Source organism: Lontra canadensis, unplaced genomic scaffold, assembly GCF_010015895.1.
Source record: "Lontra canadensis isolate GAN:19392208 unplaced genomic scaffold, GSC_riverotter_1.0 scaffold131, whole genome shotgun sequence".
Taxonomy (NCBI): Eukaryota; Metazoa; Chordata; class Mammalia; order Carnivora; family Mustelidae; genus Lontra; species Lontra canadensis.
Genome location: NW_022631125.1, coordinates 275626 through 293772, shown reverse-complemented (window position 1 = coordinate 293772; position 18147 = coordinate 275626). Strand labels below are relative to the sequence as shown.

Below are 18147 nucleotides of genomic sequence, written 5' to 3'. Positions count from 1 at the left end.
TGGGAGTGGACAGTCTTATGTCTAAGGAAATGAATTGAAATTTACCTAGGGTGGATTTAGTATTGAGGTTATTAAGAAAAAAGCAGAGGCCAACGAGCATTATGCTGCACAACCCCAGGAGACCAGATCTCACAATTTCTATATACTGTCTCCACTTCCAAGTGGCCAGTGATGTGTTCAAATACCTTGCCCAGAAATATGACTGATGATGACTCGTTTAGATCCATGTAAAATAATAGCTAATAGTTACTGAGAGCTTTCTATTGCCAGGCACTGTCCTAAGTATTTCAATGTGTATTTAATCCTCACAACAACTCAATGGGGTAGGTATTAATATCCTTTTACAGATGAGTAAACTGAGCCCCAGAGAAATGAAGTAATTTGCTGAGTTCAAAATTAAGGTTACTTAAGATCAAACAGTTGAAAAGGGGCAGTTGAAATTCAGAGCTAGGGCTCCTACACACTGGTGCCACTTTGCTCTTAACCACGAAGTCGGGAGAAAGTTTTAACACTCTTCCAAGCTCAAGAAGCTCACTAAAAAGCAACTAAAACTGAGAGGACTTCTTGTCAAAAGGAGTTCACAGTCCATGCCTTCTGATCCTCATGGCACTTACTTGGAAGTTAACTAAGACTGCCTTATGTAAAAAGCACTAATTATAACCAAGAGTATTAAATAATCATCCAAGCTGGATGCTTCAGGACCATAGTGGAAGAAGCCCTTATCTGGCTCCGGGTGGCGCAGCCCTCCACAGAATCCAGGGGATGCGCATCTTGTTTGCTTCTGCTAGATGGTCCAGGGGCTAATGTTTTTGAGCTTTGTGTCACCTTGACAGTGCAGACGCAGGGTAGATGCGTGATGCAGGTAGCCAGCAGTCACACTGAACTAATGCCCTTACTTGCTACAGCCAATCTGTTGGGCTTAGGAACTAAATAAACTATAGACTTGTATAATGCAAGGAACATATGTAATTCAAAAAGTGTGCCTTGAGCATCTGTATTTCTACAATAAAAGAGCACAGACGTTAGGAGAGGCAGTCGAATCCGGGACTGGCAGGGTCTCGGTTTGGGGGAACAGACAAAAGGGCGTAAGAGTTTCAGGTACAAGCTCTTTAGGCAAGCATCACACATCTCACACATCTGCTGTCACCTAACACCGGGATGGAGCAGGCCTACCCTTTAAGACAGAAGGCTCCGCCCCGGGATCCTGGGCGACTTGCGAGGAGCTCTGGCCCCTCCCTTCGCCCTGCACGTGGGGGCGGGCTCTGGGCGGGGTACCGCCCAGGCTTCCGCGCCTGCGCACTGCCGCCTGCCCCGCCCCTCGCCCCCGGACCCCGACGGGACATGGTGCTGGCTGAACTGGCCGCGCGTCTTAACTGCGCGGAGTACAAGAACTGGGTGAAGGCGGGCCACTGCCTGCTGCTGCTGCGCGGCTGCCTACAGGGCTTCGTCGCCCGCGAGGTGCTTGCCTTCCACCGCGGCCTGCTCGCCGCAGCCCCCAGCCTGGGCCCCCGCGCCGCCTGCCGCAGCGGCTCTCGGTGTAGCCCGCGCGCCCGCCAGGTGAGCCCCTGGCCCCCCTAGCCCCCGTCCCGGTCCCCGAGCGTAGGGTCCCGAGCCCCTCCTGGGGCGGGGCGGACCGCAGCGCCCCGGCTCACTTGCCCAAGACGCCGCCCCTCCCTCATGGGCCCCTTCTCACCGCCGCCCCCTGTAGTTTCAGCCTCAGTGTCAGGTTTGCGCAGAGTGGAAACGGGAGATTTTGAAACACCACACCAACAGGAATGGAGACGTCCACTGGGGAAACTGCCGGCCGGGCCGCTGGCCCGTCGACGCCTGGGAGGTGGCCAAGGTAAGCACCTGCTTGAGAGGGTAGGAGGTGACCCACCAGGTAGCCGGTCACCTAGAGCCCAGAGCCCCATAAACAGATGCAAAGATAGAGGAATGGGTGTTTGATCTAGGATTTAGTGTCCAGGCAGTTCAGAGCTGCTGTACAGGATCCGATTTAGCTTAGCGAAGTAGAAGCTTCCTTCTACCTTTCTGGTAACAAGACATTTAAGTTTGCCACCCCTGCTTGGACAGCTATAGGAAAGATTTCAGCATGAGACGCTGAGGCAAGATGTAGAGCGAGCATCCTGAACACAGGCCCAGAGGGAGAGACAGTAAGGCGTTTTTGAGTGTAGCCTCCCTGAGTAGCTCATTTTGGCTGTAGGGTGCCATCAGGATGGCAGAGGAAGCCAAGGGAAGTTAGGGCTGAAACAGAATGGACTTTAAGTGGCCAGGTAAGGAATAAAACTTCGGGGAGGTCGGGTGGAGTGGGCAGCCAGAGAGAAGACTTAGATCTTGGCTCTGACTTGCCAGTTGGGCCAATTGGGGATTTTTTTGTTTGTTTGTTTTCCAGAAGCCCAGTAAGGAGTGGGGTGGGGCAGGGCAAAGTCAGCCCCTAACACAAATTAACTTTTGTAGTCCCTCTACGTGCTGATTGGCCACAGGCACAGACTTAGTGCCTGGGAAGCAGGGATCAGAGTCTCCACTCTCCTGCTGTTGCATGTCCTTAGGCCAGGCTCTGTTCTCTAACCTCAAAAATGAGGAAGTTGGACTTGATCAGTGGCCACAGACTCATGGCTATTGTGAACCCGTAAACCCACCACATCTACACCCTCTTCCCAATTTTTTTTTGTTGTTGACACCACAGAATTGCCAACTTTCACTTAGAAAAGAGAAACTTAAAATTCTGCTCTTCACTGTGACTGTCCCTCACCTGTTTGGTCTTTGTTGCTGCTTTCATGCCCTTGGAGTCCTCTTGAAGCTCGTGTGACCTGCTCATGCCTCTTTGTGTTGCTGTCACTAACAGACCTTCTAGTCCAACCCCGGTGTTTATATTCTTCGATCACATCCTCCTTTTATTCTCCTTCCTCTGAACTTGCATGGCCCAACAGCAGTCCCGATGACACCGTCATCTGCTGGTGCTCAGGGGAAGAATCTCACAAGGGAGCAGAATGGTTTCACTTTTAGTTCTTGATCATGAACCCCCGTGGTCTGGCCGTGGCTCTGTATAGGGCTCCTGTTCCTGCCGACAGTTGTTGCTGCCTTTCCCTCACCAAGCTCCCATTCCTCCACCCCCACTGCCAGCTGCTGACTTTATGCAATTTTTCTTCAGAGTTGATGGATGGCCCCAGATGGGTGCTTCCTCATCTTTTTACCAGACCTGCAAACCTACCTCCATGTGCACCATCATCTTCCTTCTGGCACAAAGGAGGAAGGGCATCTCTCTTCTTACCACTTTGGCCCTTCACTTGTATGTCGGGCCATATCCCCTCCCACCTGCCCGTGGACTTTCAGACCTCAGGTATCCATTCTGTCTACCTCCCAGCTTATTCCCATCACCCTACAGATAGCTTTAATGTTACCTTTGTTTATTTAATTTTTTTTAAAAACACAGGATTAAACACAGGGTTACTATATGACCTAGCAGTTCCACTTCTAGGTTTGTATGCAATGAGATGAAACTACACATCCACACAAGATCCTGGGCATGAGTGTTCACAGCAGCACTATTCATAACATAACAGCCAAAGGTGGAAACCACACAAATGTCCATCAGTTGATGAATGGATGAGCAAACTGTGGCCTTGTCCATACAATGAAATGTCATTTAGCCATAAAAAGTGATGAACTGGGGTGCCTGGGTGGCTCAGTCGGTTGGGCATCTGACTCTTGATTTTGGCTCAGGTGGTGATCTCAGGGTGCTGGGATCGAGCCCTGCATCGGGCTCAAAGCTTACTGGAGAGTCTGCCTGGGATTCTTTCTCCCTCTCCCTGGAGGAGGGCATCTGGGTGGCTCAGTTGGTAAAACATCTGCCTTCGGCTCAGGTCATGATCCCAGGGTCCTGGGATCAAGTCCCGCATCGGGCTGTCTCCTCGGCCGGGAGCCTGCTTCCTCCTCTCTCTCTGCTTGCTTCTCTGCCTGCTTGTGGTCTCTGTCTGTCAAATAAATAAATACAATCTTTAAAAAACAAAAACAAAAAAAAAACCTGTGTGCTTCAAAGGGGTGAATTATATGGTATGTGGATTATATCTCAATAAAGCTGTTTAGGGGCGCCTGGGTGGCTCAGTGGGTTAAAGCCTCTGCTTTCGGCTCAGGTCTTGATCCCAGGGTCCTGGGATCGAGCCCCGAATCGGGGGGGGGGGGGTCTCTGCTCAGCAGGGAGCCTGCTTCCCCCTCTCTCTCTGCCTGCCTCTCTGCCTACTTGTGATCTCTGTCAAATAAATAAATAAAATCTTAAAAAAAAAGAAAAGTGTCTCTCTCTCAAGGAGGGAGTACTTTGATATTAAAAAAAAAAGCTGTTTAAAAAAACACTTGAATAAATATTTGGAAAACAAAATTTAAAAAGAAAAGCTTCCCTTGAGCCATTCCCTCTAGCTCTCTCCCCGCATTTCTGTATTTGCCTCCCATATGCATACCCAGTGGAGCTTCTTAGAAAGGGCTTTGTGCCTGTGCTCTGTTCCTCAGCTGCCTGTGACTCTTTAAGCCATTCCAGCCTGGCCCCTGGCCCTACCAGCCCTCTGCATCTGCCCTGTCAGGCACGTTTGACCTTCAGCCCTCCAGCCTCATCTTTCTCTCCTCTCAGGCATTTGGCACAACTGGCCCTGCTTCTTGAAGCACTCATCACTTGGTGACGTCACTGTCCCCCACGGGTTTCCTCCTAGTTCCCTGGCTCCTCCTCAGCCTCCTTCCCGTCCCCGGCCCGCCTTTCTCAGGCCTCTTCTGTCCCCTTCTTCTGGTGATACTGCCCCTGCCCATGGAGTTCACCATTCAATACTGTACTCATGCTGATGGCCCCCCGATTTGTCTCCCCAGCCCTGCCCTCTCTTCTGAGCTCCAGGTGTCCCTGTCCAGCTGCATGCTCCACCCCCCGCCATACTCCCTCCTGGGCACTTTGAATTTACTCCTCAAGCAGGATTCATCTCTAACCCCCAAACCCGTGGCCAGGCCCCAGCAGCCACGACCTGCTACCACCCTCCCTCTGTCTGTCCTGGTCACTGCCCCCTTGTCTACACCTGCAAGCTAGTTCCTTTTCTCTCTGCCTCCTGCCTGGCTGCTGGCTGTATCCCCCCACCTGGCTGCCTCTGCTGCTGCTCTCGGCGCTTCTCCCCACAGCAGAATGTGTGGTCCTCAAGAGAGGGAATCAGATCGTTTTCTTCCCTTGCTTAAAACCCCTGGATGGCTTCCCGACGTCCTTAGAATAAACTGCAAACTCCTTTCCAGGGCCAGTGAGGCCCAGCATGATCCAGGCCCTGCTGGATTCTGCAACCTCGTCTCCTACTCACTGAAAAGGCAGGGGAGGGTAGGGGGAGGGAGCTCCACACATTTCCCAGCACTGTGCATTTGACATACGGAACACAGTGGCACGTGATACCATTTTACGAAACTCCTTTCGGTGGCACAGAGACAGCAGAGCCCCCCGGTCAGCTTCTAATTTGGAAGAAAGGGAATAATGATGAGAATGAAAAACATGAATGTGGAAAAGACAGGTCTATGTTGGTGAGAAAATGTCAGGCAGGACATACCGTGTCATGGAGAAGAAAAATTATGACTGGCTTTGAGGCACCTAAGACCCCCTCTAACTTGGGGACCATCCTCCCAGCAGGAGCTGAGGTAAAAAAAAAATTTTTTTCCTTCAATATCATTGCCCTAGTTTGGCTGTGATACTTGAGTTACCTTCTGTGTTAACGTCAGCATCCACGGGCGCCTGGGTGGCTCAGTAGGTTGGGCCTCTGACTCTTGATTTCAGCTTAGGTCATTATCTCCGGTCATGGGCTCAAACCCCGCGTCAGGCTCTGTGCTCAGCGCAGAGTCTGCTTGGGATTCTCTCTCCCTCTGCCCCTCTCCCTGCTGGTATGCTCTCTCTAAATAAATAAAGAGATAAAATCTTAAAAAAAAATAAATCATAGCACACATCATAGACTTTCAGAGGTTCAGCATGTCAGTGGCTGTTAAGATGTGGAAAGAGTGATGTTACTGGCTACTGTACCTTCGGATATGGGTCATAGAGGGCATACAAAGTTTTTTTTTTTTTTTTTTAAGATTTTACTTACTTATTTGAGAGAGCGTTCAAGAGAGCAAGAGGGGGCAGAGGGAGAGGGAGAAGCAGGCTTCGTGCTGAACAGAGAGCCCAATGCGGGGCTTGATCCCAAGGCCCTGAGATCATGACCTGAGCCGAAGGCAGACGCTTAACTGACTGAGCCACCCAGGCGTCCCTACAGAGTTCTTAATTATGGGAGGTTCCATTGGAGGATTCCAGCACCATGAGGAACGTAGCCCTGACTCTCCTTGGCATGTGTGGGCCCCTGACCGCAAGCCCGTGTTGGAATCACATTATAAGCAGTACTGTAGGGAGCAATGCGGTTGCTTGCCTGCTGAGATGGATTTCTTTTCAAGGGAGCAGGTCTCTTTATTTAGAGTTATTACTGCAAGCAGTCTTGCATCTGTCATCTTTTCTAGTCCCTTGGCAGGAATGTATTGGTGAGCTTCTGAGCTTGGCAAAGTGGTTGCACTCAGGTGTAAAGTTGGGACTTTTCAGGAAAGAAACATACCCAAGCCTTGCAGTGACACCACTCTGGGGTCCATGCCCTAAAATCCCGCAAAAGGCAAGATCATGCCAGAACAAGGCCCTTCTGGTATATCGAGCATCTCAAACCCTAGGATTCCATCTGTAACTTCTGGGGAGGTCATGCTCGCCTTGCATCATCAACACGGTAATTGCCAACATTTACAGCCTGTTGGTTTAGCACGTGCCAGGCACCGTGCAAGTGCTTCCCCTGCATTAACTCATTTAATTCTCGCAGTGCCCTTTGAGGCGGCTTCAGATACTTATCCTCTACTTACTGATGAGGAATCTGAGGGTAAGTAACTTGCCCAGGGTCACGCAGTTGGCAAGTGGCAGACCTGGGCTTTGAATCCAGCTCTGTCGCACTGCTAAGCCCAGGCTCTTAAGTTTATGCTACCGTATGAACTTGCTCAAGTCATCTTTATTTTTTTTAAAGATTTTATTTATTTATTTGAGAGAGAGCACGAGCAGGGGGAGGGGCAGTGGGAGAGGGAGAAGCAGACTCCCCACTGAGCAGGGAGCCTGATCTGGGGGACTCGATCCCAGGACTCTGGGAACCTGACCTGAGTCGAAGGCAGACACTTAACCAACTGAGTCACCCAGGTGCCTAAAGTGCCCACTTGGGAGTAACTTATTTTTAAATTTCAGATGTTCTCCACAACTCAGCCACTGAAACTTCAGTGCCTCCTACCCATGTAGCCTACTTATATACCATTAGGAAAGGACAGGAAACCAGTTCTGTCCAGTGTTTAAAGTATTTCCGTATAGCAGAGGGACAGGCAGAGCAGCCCTTTGGCTACCGCCCTTGGCCAAGGCGTAGCTCTGACACTGGTTCCCGAACTTGCGTTTTGGACTCACGAGGCTCAACCTCGAAACCTCAGTAAGAGAATTTCCGTCATCATTTGGGAAGCGGGCAAATAACACCTGTCCCCGCTAGCTCTTAGGGTTGGAGGAGACTCAGGTGTCCCTTGTGCCTCCCCTACTGTAGGCTTTCATGCCCCGAGGACTGGCAGACAAAACCGGCCCCGAGGAATGTGATGCCGTTGCTCTTTTAAGTCTCATCAACTCCTGCGATCACTTCACCGTTGATCGAAAGAAAGTCACTGAGGTAAGAGCCGGCGGATTTAAAACCACACAGTGAGAGTCGGGTGGGTACTGTGAAGACCAGCTGAGAGACGCACCCTGTGGTGCCAAAGCAGCCATGCACACATAGCACACAGGCTCTCCCCGAAACAGCAGTGTGCAAGGAATGTTAGGCTTTGGTTCAAGGTTGGCGTCGCTAAGTGTGCTAGCGGGGCTCACGGCGCATGCGCCTTCTCTATGTCCGAGAAGCCCCATGCAAATGCAGGTAGGAGATGGACCCCTTAGTTCTCCCTCACTGAGGTTTCCCAGGACCTTGATCTTATACTGTTTGCTGCTAAAATAGATAAACCACAGATTTCTCTTCCGTGGTCTGCCATAAACAGAAGCAAAGTAATCCATATTAAAAAAAAAAAAAATAGAAGAGCAGTGCACCACTCTGTCCATCATATGCCAACATTTGAATCCTGCCCTTCTGAATTTCTTTGGCTATAGTTGCAAGACCAAGGCACACGGGACTGAAGGAAGCATAAACACTAATGGACAATGTCAGAAGAGATCACGATGGATTTAGACTTTCTCTGTTAACACCAGAGAATAGCTCTTGCACATTTATTTTTCTGAGGGTCATCAAAAAGCATATATAGCATACCTGGATGATATATAATATGCAGAGAAAATGCATGTATATTTTGCTGGCATGGCAGCAGTGGAAAGGACTGAGAATCTTGCATGCTCTCAGCAGAGGCAAAAACTGTCACAGTACCAAGTTGACCCCTTTGTATCTTTTAACTAAGAACGTGGAAGACTTTGTGTGAATTATATATTAATAAATGAAACATGGGGCGCCTGGGTGGCTCAGTTGGTTAAGCTTCTGACTCTTGCTTTCAGCTCAGCTCTTGATCTTGGGGTTGTGAGTTCAAGCCCCATGATATATATTTAACCCCTTGACCCAGCTTCCTGGAGCTCCAACAATATTTACAAGATTTTCGCATTGTCTGCTTCAGCCTTTGGGTGTACCCAGAGCCAGAAACCAATATTCTTGCTCTTTGGCAGGTGGTTTTAAGTTAAGAGATTTGGGGATTGTGTAAGAGATAACCAGCCAGTCACAAGATTTCAAGAGTTAATAGTAGTTGTAGGCTTCTTTGTATTTCTGATTCCAATGACTCCTAGGTAGCAGGTGGTTGAACATCCCCTCAAGCCCTGGTAGCACCTACAGGCCTCACTTGTGGGTTTTGTAATTAACAAAGCCTTTCTATCATTTTTCTTTTCTTTTCTTTTCTTTTTTATTCCACTTGACATATGTTATGTGACATAGCTTTTTTTTTTTAAGATTTTATTTATTTATTTGACAGACAGAGATCACAAGTAGGCAGAGAGAGAGGGGGAAGCAGGCTCCCTGCTGAGCAGAGAGCCCGATTCGGGGCTCAATCCCAGGACCCTGAGATCATGAGGCAGGGTCTCAAGGCAGAGGCTTTAACTCACTGAGCCACCCAGGCGCCTCCCCCCTTTTTAAAAGAATTTATTTATTGGGCACGTGGGTGGCTCAGTGGTTTGGGCCTCTGCCTTCGGCTCACGTCATGATCTCAGAGTCCTGGGATCAAGCCCCGCATCGGGCTCTCTGCTCAGCGGGGAGCCTGCTTTCCCCTCTCCCTCTGCCTGCCTCTCTGCCTACTAGTGATTTCTCTCTCTGTCAAATAAATAAATCTTTTAAAAAATGATTTAAAAAAATAAAGATTTTATTTATTTATTTGAGAGAGAGAACAAGAGTTGAGCACAAGCAGGGGGAGGGCAGAGGGAGAAGGAGAAGCAGGCTCCCTGCTAAGCAGGGAGCCCAATGTGGCACTTCATCCCTGGACCCTGGGATCATGACCTGAGCCGAACAAAATATTTAACTGAGCTTACCCAGGCATCCCTGTAATTTTACTTCGGAACTACAAAATCTCCATTTACTCTGTCATTTGACTTTGAAACCTTCTATCCTTTTTTTTTTTTTTTTTTTTTTTTTGGCCTTTCGATAGGTGATTAAGTGTCGTAACGAAATCATGCATTCTTCAGAGATGAAAGTGTCTTCTCTTTGGCTTCGAGATTTTCAGATGAAGATCCAAAATTTCCTGAATGAATTCAAGAATATTCCAGAGATTGTGGCAACATACACCAGAATAGAACAGGTAGAAATCAGATTTAATAGTTTTGCCCTAAAGAATTAAGGGGGAAAAGGCAACTGCAGTCTCTCATTTAGAATTTGAAGTTTCTTAGATTTAAATGACATTATAGAATGTGAGCAGGGGGAGAGATGCTGATACGAAATCCAGAATTGTGCTGGGCTTGAGAAGCTTATCTCTGGTCACAGGATATTGCTGAAGTGGATCCAGTCAAAGATGTTTAGTTACAAGTTCTTTGAGCAACCCAGTGGAGTATCTTTTCCATTCCATCATTCACACATCTGTTCGGTAATCCAACAGCTGCTGACATCTGACTGGGCTGTTCACATTCCTGACGAAGATCAGCGAGATGGGTGTGAATACGAAACAGGAGTTTATCTGAGTGAGAGTCAAGTCAACGAAATAGAAATGGAATTACTAAAGGAAAAACTTCAAGAAATCTATCTTCAAGCACAAGAACAAGACGTGTTGCCTGAAGAGGTAAAAAAAAAAGTATCATCCGCTCTGTGTGAGTAAACAAAACAAAGAAAGGCACCAGCGAGGAAAAGTCTCTCCTTTTAGCAGACTTCCAGCTATGTTTCTGATTTAGAAGTCAGATTGCTTCCAGAAATGAGTATGCTTTTGGCACAGACCAATATTACCTCGCCACAAATATTTTCACTCGGTCAGCCAACAGTCGAGTGCCCAGTGTGTGCACAGAGTGGACCAATGTGGTAAGGGATACAGCAGGGTTCTGAACAAAAGGCTCTGGGCGTTCTCAGCAGGTCAGGGGGTGGTTACAAGAAAAAGACTTTGCCGAGAAGGTGCCGTTGAGCTGGAACTAGCAGAATCACACGAGAATGTGGCAGACTGGCAAGAGCAGAAGGGTGCTGCTGGCCAAAGGAGCTGGCAGTACTGGCAGACGTCTACAAGAACAGTGGGGCGTGAGTGGTGACAAGGCAGGCGTAGGAGGGACCGTCCAAAGTGAGGGCAGTCAGGTGAGCTTGGAGCCGTATTTTGAAAGGCTTGCTCAGCTGTTCAAGGGGCTTGGGCTTTGTTCCCAAAAAGCAGCGGGGAGCCAACAGGTGTCTTTAAGCAAGAACGAGTAAATCGGATAGATCTGCTGTGGCTTGTAGAAAGTTAACTCACGGTAATTGGAGGCAGGAGGCTAGCAGGAGGCTGTCACAGCTGTGTGAGAATGGAAAAAAACTAGAGGGGCAGCAGAGGGGCCAGATTCTGGAGGCATTACTTGGGCAGAGCTGATGGCTCTTAGTGGCTGCTTAGATTACTTGGAGTGTGGCATGGGGCTGGAAGAAGATGGGGAAGGAGGGGTTAAAGGATCAGCAAGGTTTCCAGCTTAGGACATGGCAGGCTGATGATGGTCTTAAGTCCTGCTAGGACAAATGAATCCCCTTTGTTAAACGCAAGGTATAAAAATGAACAGTAGTAGAATTGTACTAGGAAAGTTCAGACATATTCTAGTACTTGCTAGATTAGAGTTCTAAATCACCAGGAGATCTTAGACATGTACAGCAATGAAAAAGATGGTTATGTCTACTGTTCTCTAAATCCATGTGTTTTATCTGACTTTATTTTAAAACATGGTTAGAACCAGCCCCAGTTTTGTTTTTGCGGCTTCTGTTAGAAGCCTCGGGGAATAGGAGACAACCTGGTGGGGGAGGGGGGACAATCAGGCTTAGGGCCCCAGAGGCGTCAGTAACTCCATCTTCTCTCTTGAGGGAGCCGTAGTTCTTTTTTTCTGTTTGTGTGACAAACAACAAAATGCATCCGTAGTGGTTCACTCAAGCCAGGAGTCTGTGTAAGTTCAGAGCTGGCAGGGAACCTGGCAGGGCCCACATCCCCCTGCTTTCCACAGGAGGCAGCAACCGCAAGGACAGGCGCTGACAGACACCAGGCCACACGGCTGGCAAGTGAGGGCAGGCCCGGGTCTTGCTGCCTGGTTCTGTGCCTTTCTGCATTGCAGCCCTGCAGCTCCCCTATCACCAAGGAGCTAGCTACTGTAAATTCTGACCCTCATTATCTTTGTTTCACGAACAGGAAATTGGGGTGAGTGGGTTTGTCCTCTGGATCCCCAGAGTCTCTAGATAGCACTGATAAATTCTCATTTCTCGTGCTTTCTGTTCAGTAGACTATGGCATCTCTCTTGTTATTTCAATTGATCAAAATGTAAGTTAGGATTGAGTGGCCTGTTATCTCGAAGAAGTTGAAAGTTGGCTTTCCACAGCGTGTGGAACTGCTCTCTTCTGGAAGGTTCGGTACCATATATAGGCATCCGTGTTCTTTAGGATTAGTCTCCAAAGTCAGAGGATTTGATAAACCAAATTCCATTGAATTGCAAGTGCCATCAACTGTAAGACAGCATGAATCCAGTTACTTCTAAGAAAGAAACAAACGAAAAAAAACCACTGCCAGTTTATTGTAAGACACTATCAGCGGTAAGGTGCCTTCTCATTTGAGATGCTAAAAATGAAAAACCAGGCATCCAGGAATTTAGAAATGCCATGGTTATAGTAGAACCACGGGCTTTTTTGGTGACTGTTTCACAAGACCTGTTTCTGGTGTTCATGAAATCAGCATGGCTAACTTTGGAAAGCCAAGTTGAGAAAAAATGGTTCGTGGTGGTAATTTACTCTGATGGTTTCCAGGCAGGGCATCATGGAGCCTGGGGGTGCCAGGGACTGCCGAGCAGACAGAGCTCATCACCTCCGTCCCATTTGTTGAGTTGACGAGCCTCCGTGATGTCTAGCATTCTAAAAAGGGTTCCCATTAAAATCCACTCTCTGTGCATGCGAGATTCATTCCACTCCAGAGCCAAGTGGGAGCAGCAGCTGCTTAGGCCCCTTGGGACACGTGTGCTGTGTGCCCACCATAAGCCCATCCGCAGCAGCCTCTGGCCACCACCCAAGACCCCTCCATCGTGCCCTGCCAGCCCTCAGGGCTCTGTTAGAGTCCAGCAAGTTTAACCATTCAGCAAAAGCATGGCAAGCGCAGTAGGTGGCTAAGAAACATGTAAGGAATTCTTTAAAATCATTAGTGATTTCTTAAAGCCAGGGGAGGGAACCATCTCCACAGAGATCTCTGGGGAGTCTTGAGCAATGGGGGGCGGGGGGGAGGATGGAAATAACCATTTATGACATTTCAGAAATAGTTACAGACCATGTGCCTCCCATGTGCCAGGCTCTGTTCTGGAAGCTTGGTGTGCGTCAGTGAACAAAACAAAGACCCCGGTAGGGGGAGGCAGTAAACAGTCAACGTCGTATGTATGTGCCGCTTCTAAGCATTAGAAGAAGTACTATGTGGAGCACAGCCTGGGTGATCAGGACTTAGCCCAATCGGCTGGGGCCCCTGGGGCCGAGGGGCAGGTTGCGTTCTGGTTGGGGTGGGGGGCTTGAGGAGGATTAGCCAGGTGCACACTTGGAGGAAGGGCCTTCAGGTAGGGGTAAAGAAGGGAAGGTGGAGGAAGCAAGTGTGGGTGGCCTGTTAGCCATTGAAAGGGCAGAGTCTTTCCCTCTTGAGCCCGAGGTGGGAGGCCAGGAGTGGGGAGAGCTGGGAGGAGGCTGTTGCCCATACTGGCTTCAGAGCCCAGGCTGGCAGCAAAGATGTGGGGTAGTGAGAAAGGGCACAGAGACACGTGCAAGACAAGCCCAAGAGTTTGGAGGAATGGAGGTGCTAAGCATCTTTTGCCTGGAGCAGTGCATAGCACGTAGTAGACTGGATCTAGATAAATATTTGTGGAATGACCATAGAAAGGAAAGGATATACCTGATGCGACACTAAGCACTTGAAGTAGATTATTTCTAGTCCTTTTAAGAATCCTAGGTAGTGTTGGTATCATCATCCTCCATTCGCATACAGGCAAGGAAGCTCGGAGAGATCAGGTGTCTGGCCCAGCGTCACACAGCTGGTTAAGTGGTAAAGCTGGGCTTCACAATCCAAGTCTGTCTGACTATATTTCCGTAATTTTTCCAGTACTTTCTGTTTTTTCACCTCTATTTCCTCTTCTCCCTTTACCTATAAACATGCATAAGCCTTCCCCATTCTTAATTTAAAAAATTTGTTTTGACTGTGTCAGACTGACTTTTTACCTTGTTCCCATGTGTTCATTTTGAATTTTGTACCTGTATATTTATTACTATTAAAACATGTATATTTTATAAATATTTAATAGTAATAAGTATACATAAATGTAATAGTAATAAATGTGCAGGTACAAATTCCAAATGAAAGGGCTTCATTTTATTTTATTTTTTAAAAGATTTTACTTATTTGAGAATAAAAGAGCATGCATGAGTGGGAGGAGGGGCAGAGGGAGAGGAAGTGAAAGAACCTCAAGCGGACCCCACTCTGAGCACAGAGCCTGTCGTGGGGCTCTATCCCACAACCCTGAGATCATGACCGGAGCCAAAGTCAAGAGTTGACTGCCCAACCAAATAAGCCACCCATGCGCCCCTTATTTTATTTTTATATGTACATATGTATGTGTGTGTATATATATATATGCAAACGTGTGTATATACACATATAGAGATGGGGTAGATATATAGGCCTTTCCTACAAATGTAGGAGGTTTTAAAGCAAAAAAGAATTTAAAATTTTTTTTCCATTTTTATTGAGATGTAATTGACATGCAGCATTGCATAAGTTTAAGGTATACAACGTGATGACCCGACCTACATGTTACCACAAATGGCGGAATTTCCTTCTTTTTATGGCTGAATAATATTCCATTGTATATATATACTACATCTTCGTTACCCATTCATCTCTCAGGGGGTACTTAGGTTGTTTCCATGTCTTAGCTATTGTAAATAATGCTGCTTATGAATTCAGGGGTGCACATCATCTCTTCAACATGGTGTTTCCATTTCCTTCAGATATGTTCCCAGAAGTGGAACTGCTGGATCATGGGGTAGCCCTATTTTTAATTTTTTGAGGCGCCTCCATACTGTTTGCCACACTGGCTGCACTAATTTACATTCCACCAATAGTTCACAAGGGTTCCCTTTTCTCTACCTCCGCTCCAATGTTGGTTATCTCTTGTCTTTTCAGTGATGGCCATTCTAACAGGCATGTGGTGAGATCACAATGTGGTTATTTTTCTTTTTTCTTTTTTAAGATTTCATTTATTTATTTGACAGAGAGAGGGAACACAAGCGGAGGAATGAGAGGGAGGAGTAGGCTCCCCACTGAGCAAGGAGCCCAATGCGGGGCTCAATCCCAGGACCCTGGGATCATGACCTGAGCCGAAGGCAGACACTTAACAACTGAGCCTCGCAGGTGTCCCCTCATCATGGTTTTGATTTATGTTTCCCTGATGAGCGGTGTCAAGCATCTTTTCATGTACCTGTTGGCCAATAATACATCTTCTTTGGAAAAATGTCTGTTTAGGTCCTTTGTCTATTTTTAATTGGATTATTTGGAGGTTTTTGGCTATTGGGTTGTACGAGTTCCTCATCTATTTTGGATATTAGCCTTTAAAAAGCAAAAAAATTTGAGGAGACAAACAACCCTTTTGTGGCCCCAGAACCAGCTATTGGCGGACACGTGAAAAGGAGCCAGTCTCGGACCTAGTAAGTTTTCCATCTGAATTACAAGCCTGCTATTAAATGATCTAAGCCATACATCATATGATTTCCTCTTGCAGATCTTAAACCGATTGCAAGTGGTAAAAGAATTTCTGAGAAACAACAAGGATCTTAGAAGTGGTCTTATAGGAGATCTGCAGAAGCTAGACAGCCTCCATCTACAGCACCAAAATCCAGATTCCAAGGAACCTGGGGCCCAGACACCTGAAGGGAAGGCCTGAGGTGATTTCCTGCATGTGACGGTAAGTAAGGACAAAATAACCTCATCACCCTGATGCCTGTTCTCTTATGTAAGGCGGTGATGACTGCACAATTTCGTCTAACCTGAAGTTTCCCCGTGTCCTTATTATTTGAAAGAAAGGACACTGAGCTCTGTGTTCTAATTGGTGGTTCTCACATCTGTGAAGTAATTCAACATAATATCCCTGTCAGCTTTGTTTAGTCCAATATACCTGGAGTCACTGGTTTAGTCTTAAGTAAATCAACTTTCTGACTTAATCAAAAAGCCTGTCAGCTCTAAAACAATGCCAGTGATATCTAGCTTTTAACAACTTGTTCATTTCCATAAGAAAAATTTGTTAAAATGACTGTCTCCAATGTTTCATGGTTTCCTTTCAAATAAAGGAAATTAAATATTTTCTGTTGTTTTAGATTGCCCTCTGACAGAAATCAGGCCTGTTATGTGAATGTCAGCATGGCTTCAATCTCAGCTTTTCTTTTCTGTGCAAAAGGAAACACTTATCAGAGTACCCTGCCCAGACAGAAAAGGAATTTTTGTTGGTTTGTCCTAGACTTCTTTGACTCTTTGGGAATATTTTTTTTAATATTCATAAGCTTGGTGTTGTGTTATCTGTAACCGCCCAAAAAATGTTAGATGCTGCTGTGCCAAAACTTGCTGTCATCCAGAGGTTTTTTTTGTTTTATTTGTTTGTTTTGATTTTGGGGTTTTGGGGTTTGGGGCATTAGGGTTTTGGGGGGAGGGTGGTTTTTTGTTTTTGTTTTCTATTCAGAAGGTAAGATTCTTTTCTGGTCCTAAACTTTCAACTGCTTCACACAGTACAGTCTGTGGTTGGCCAGGCCTGTGCGAAGGGTCACACTGAGTGTTCTGCCCAATGGCACCCAAGCCCTGTCCCCACACCCATTCCTGAAAGTCTCTTTTAGGAGGATGCCCAAGCGGCGGCAGGGGACGGGGAGGCTGTGATACAAATGTTGAGGTATAAATCCTTCCTTTTTGGAAGAAGGCAAGAAAACAAATCTCCGGAAAGGCCATTTCCTAACCTTTTCTGGTTAGTACAGAATTATTGGTCCCCGTTTCTGATAGGCCAGGCCGGTAGGGCGAGGAGGTGGGCCCAGGCTGGTCGCGGGGGACTGGAGAACACGGTAACTTAACTGACCAAAGCGGGCAGAGGGCCCAAGCCAGCATCACAGATGGGGACGTCGGGGAAAGCTCTGCAGTTGCTGGCTTGTGTATGGCACTCCTGGGAAAAGTCACCTCCTGTGGCCATCATGGCCCTTTCTGGTCAGTTCTATATATTCTGAGTGCCAAGCACGGGCCTAGCCCTCGTGTGCTTCACAAATATTTGTTGACTGAAGGATCCACCAACAATTTATTCTTACACATGAATGTGTGTCATACTGTTAACTAAGCCTTGTCCTTTGTTATGAGATTTAAGGATGAAATATCACCATTCTTAACGGAAATTCAGAGGCATCGTTTTCTTTCCACAGATTGACAGATTCATCTGTAACTTCGTCTATTGCTTTACCCCAAGAGTTCTCCACTTCTGACTTTGTCCTATTTGTTTCCTCAACTGCAAAACCACTGTCCAGTCATATGCAGTGGTCCATGGGATCAGCCTCCCTCCCTTCCATCTGCTCCTTTTCAAAGCCAGCAGCACTTAACGGGCCAGGTCACTTCTGGACCTTCAGGGACAGAATTGCCACCTGCCGCATTCCTTGGAGGAAGTGTTTCTACTCCAAGCCCAAAGGAAGCCATCGTTCGCTTGCTCGGCTGCCCATCAAGGATGTGCTCTGTAGACAATGGGCAGAGGGTGGGGGTATATTTGGCATATTTTTACATTAAAATGCATGTATATAATGCTATAAACCCTGCATGAAGGCAGATGTTCCTAACTGACAGGTCTTGAATTGTACATTTTCTTTGTCCGTCCATTTCACACAATTTCTTTAGAAAACTTCCATAGTAAAGTAAGAATCTTCATTGTTCTCGCAACCATGCCCAGACTAAGAAATTTGCTGAAACGTTTCCCAGCTTCTAGATGTAAGGTACATCTGGAAGGTAGGATCCAATTAAATCTTGATTCACTAACCAAGTTAAGACCTGCTTTCTAACTTTAGTAACTTAGGGTTATGAACACTTTCGTCTCATATCCCTTGTGTCCAGTTAGCTTTTCCTTCTCTGTCAAACATTTATCAGTGTCCGCCACAGCTGGGCACTGAAAAGGATGCCAGATGTGAGGATGTATAAGGTATGGACGATGTTATATGTGCCATCGTCTTGGATTTATTGTCTGCTCTGATAAGTGAAAGATACTGTGCAGAAAACATTATACTGGCAACATTTAACTACACTGAAATCGAAGAAAGGAAAGATATGTCCAGAGAGGGCTTTAAAGCAAATGGAGCGTGCACAGGGATATCAGCCTGTGGGCCTCTCCTCTATGAATCTGGGCACCTGGCCCATGATGCCCACACG

At 47.1% G+C, this 18147-nt stretch overlaps 1 protein-coding gene across 2 annotated transcripts; it reads left to right on the top strand.

The window, feature by feature from the left end:
• Window positions 1–1315: 1315 nt before the first annotated feature.
• Window positions 1316–17974, top strand: CUNHXorf38 (chromosome unknown CXorf38 homolog). Of its 2 annotated transcripts, XM_032842474.1 has the most exons (7): window positions 1316–1557; window positions 1709–1843; window positions 7590–7709; window positions 9703–9852; window positions 10147–10326; window positions 15491–15673; window positions 17160–17974. In XM_032842474.1, exons 1-6 carry the CDS (start codon window positions 1342–1344, stop codon window positions 15650–15652), a joined length of 963 nt encoding a protein of 320 aa, XP_032698365.1. In that variant the 5' UTR covers window positions 1316–1341; the 3' UTR covers window positions 15653–15673; window positions 17160–17974. The 2 variants fall into 2 exon arrangements, with proteins under 2 accessions (XP_032698365.1, XP_032698366.1); XM_032842475.1 differs by lacking the exon at window positions 1709–1843.
• The last annotated feature ends 173 nt before the right edge of the window (window positions 17975–18147 follow it).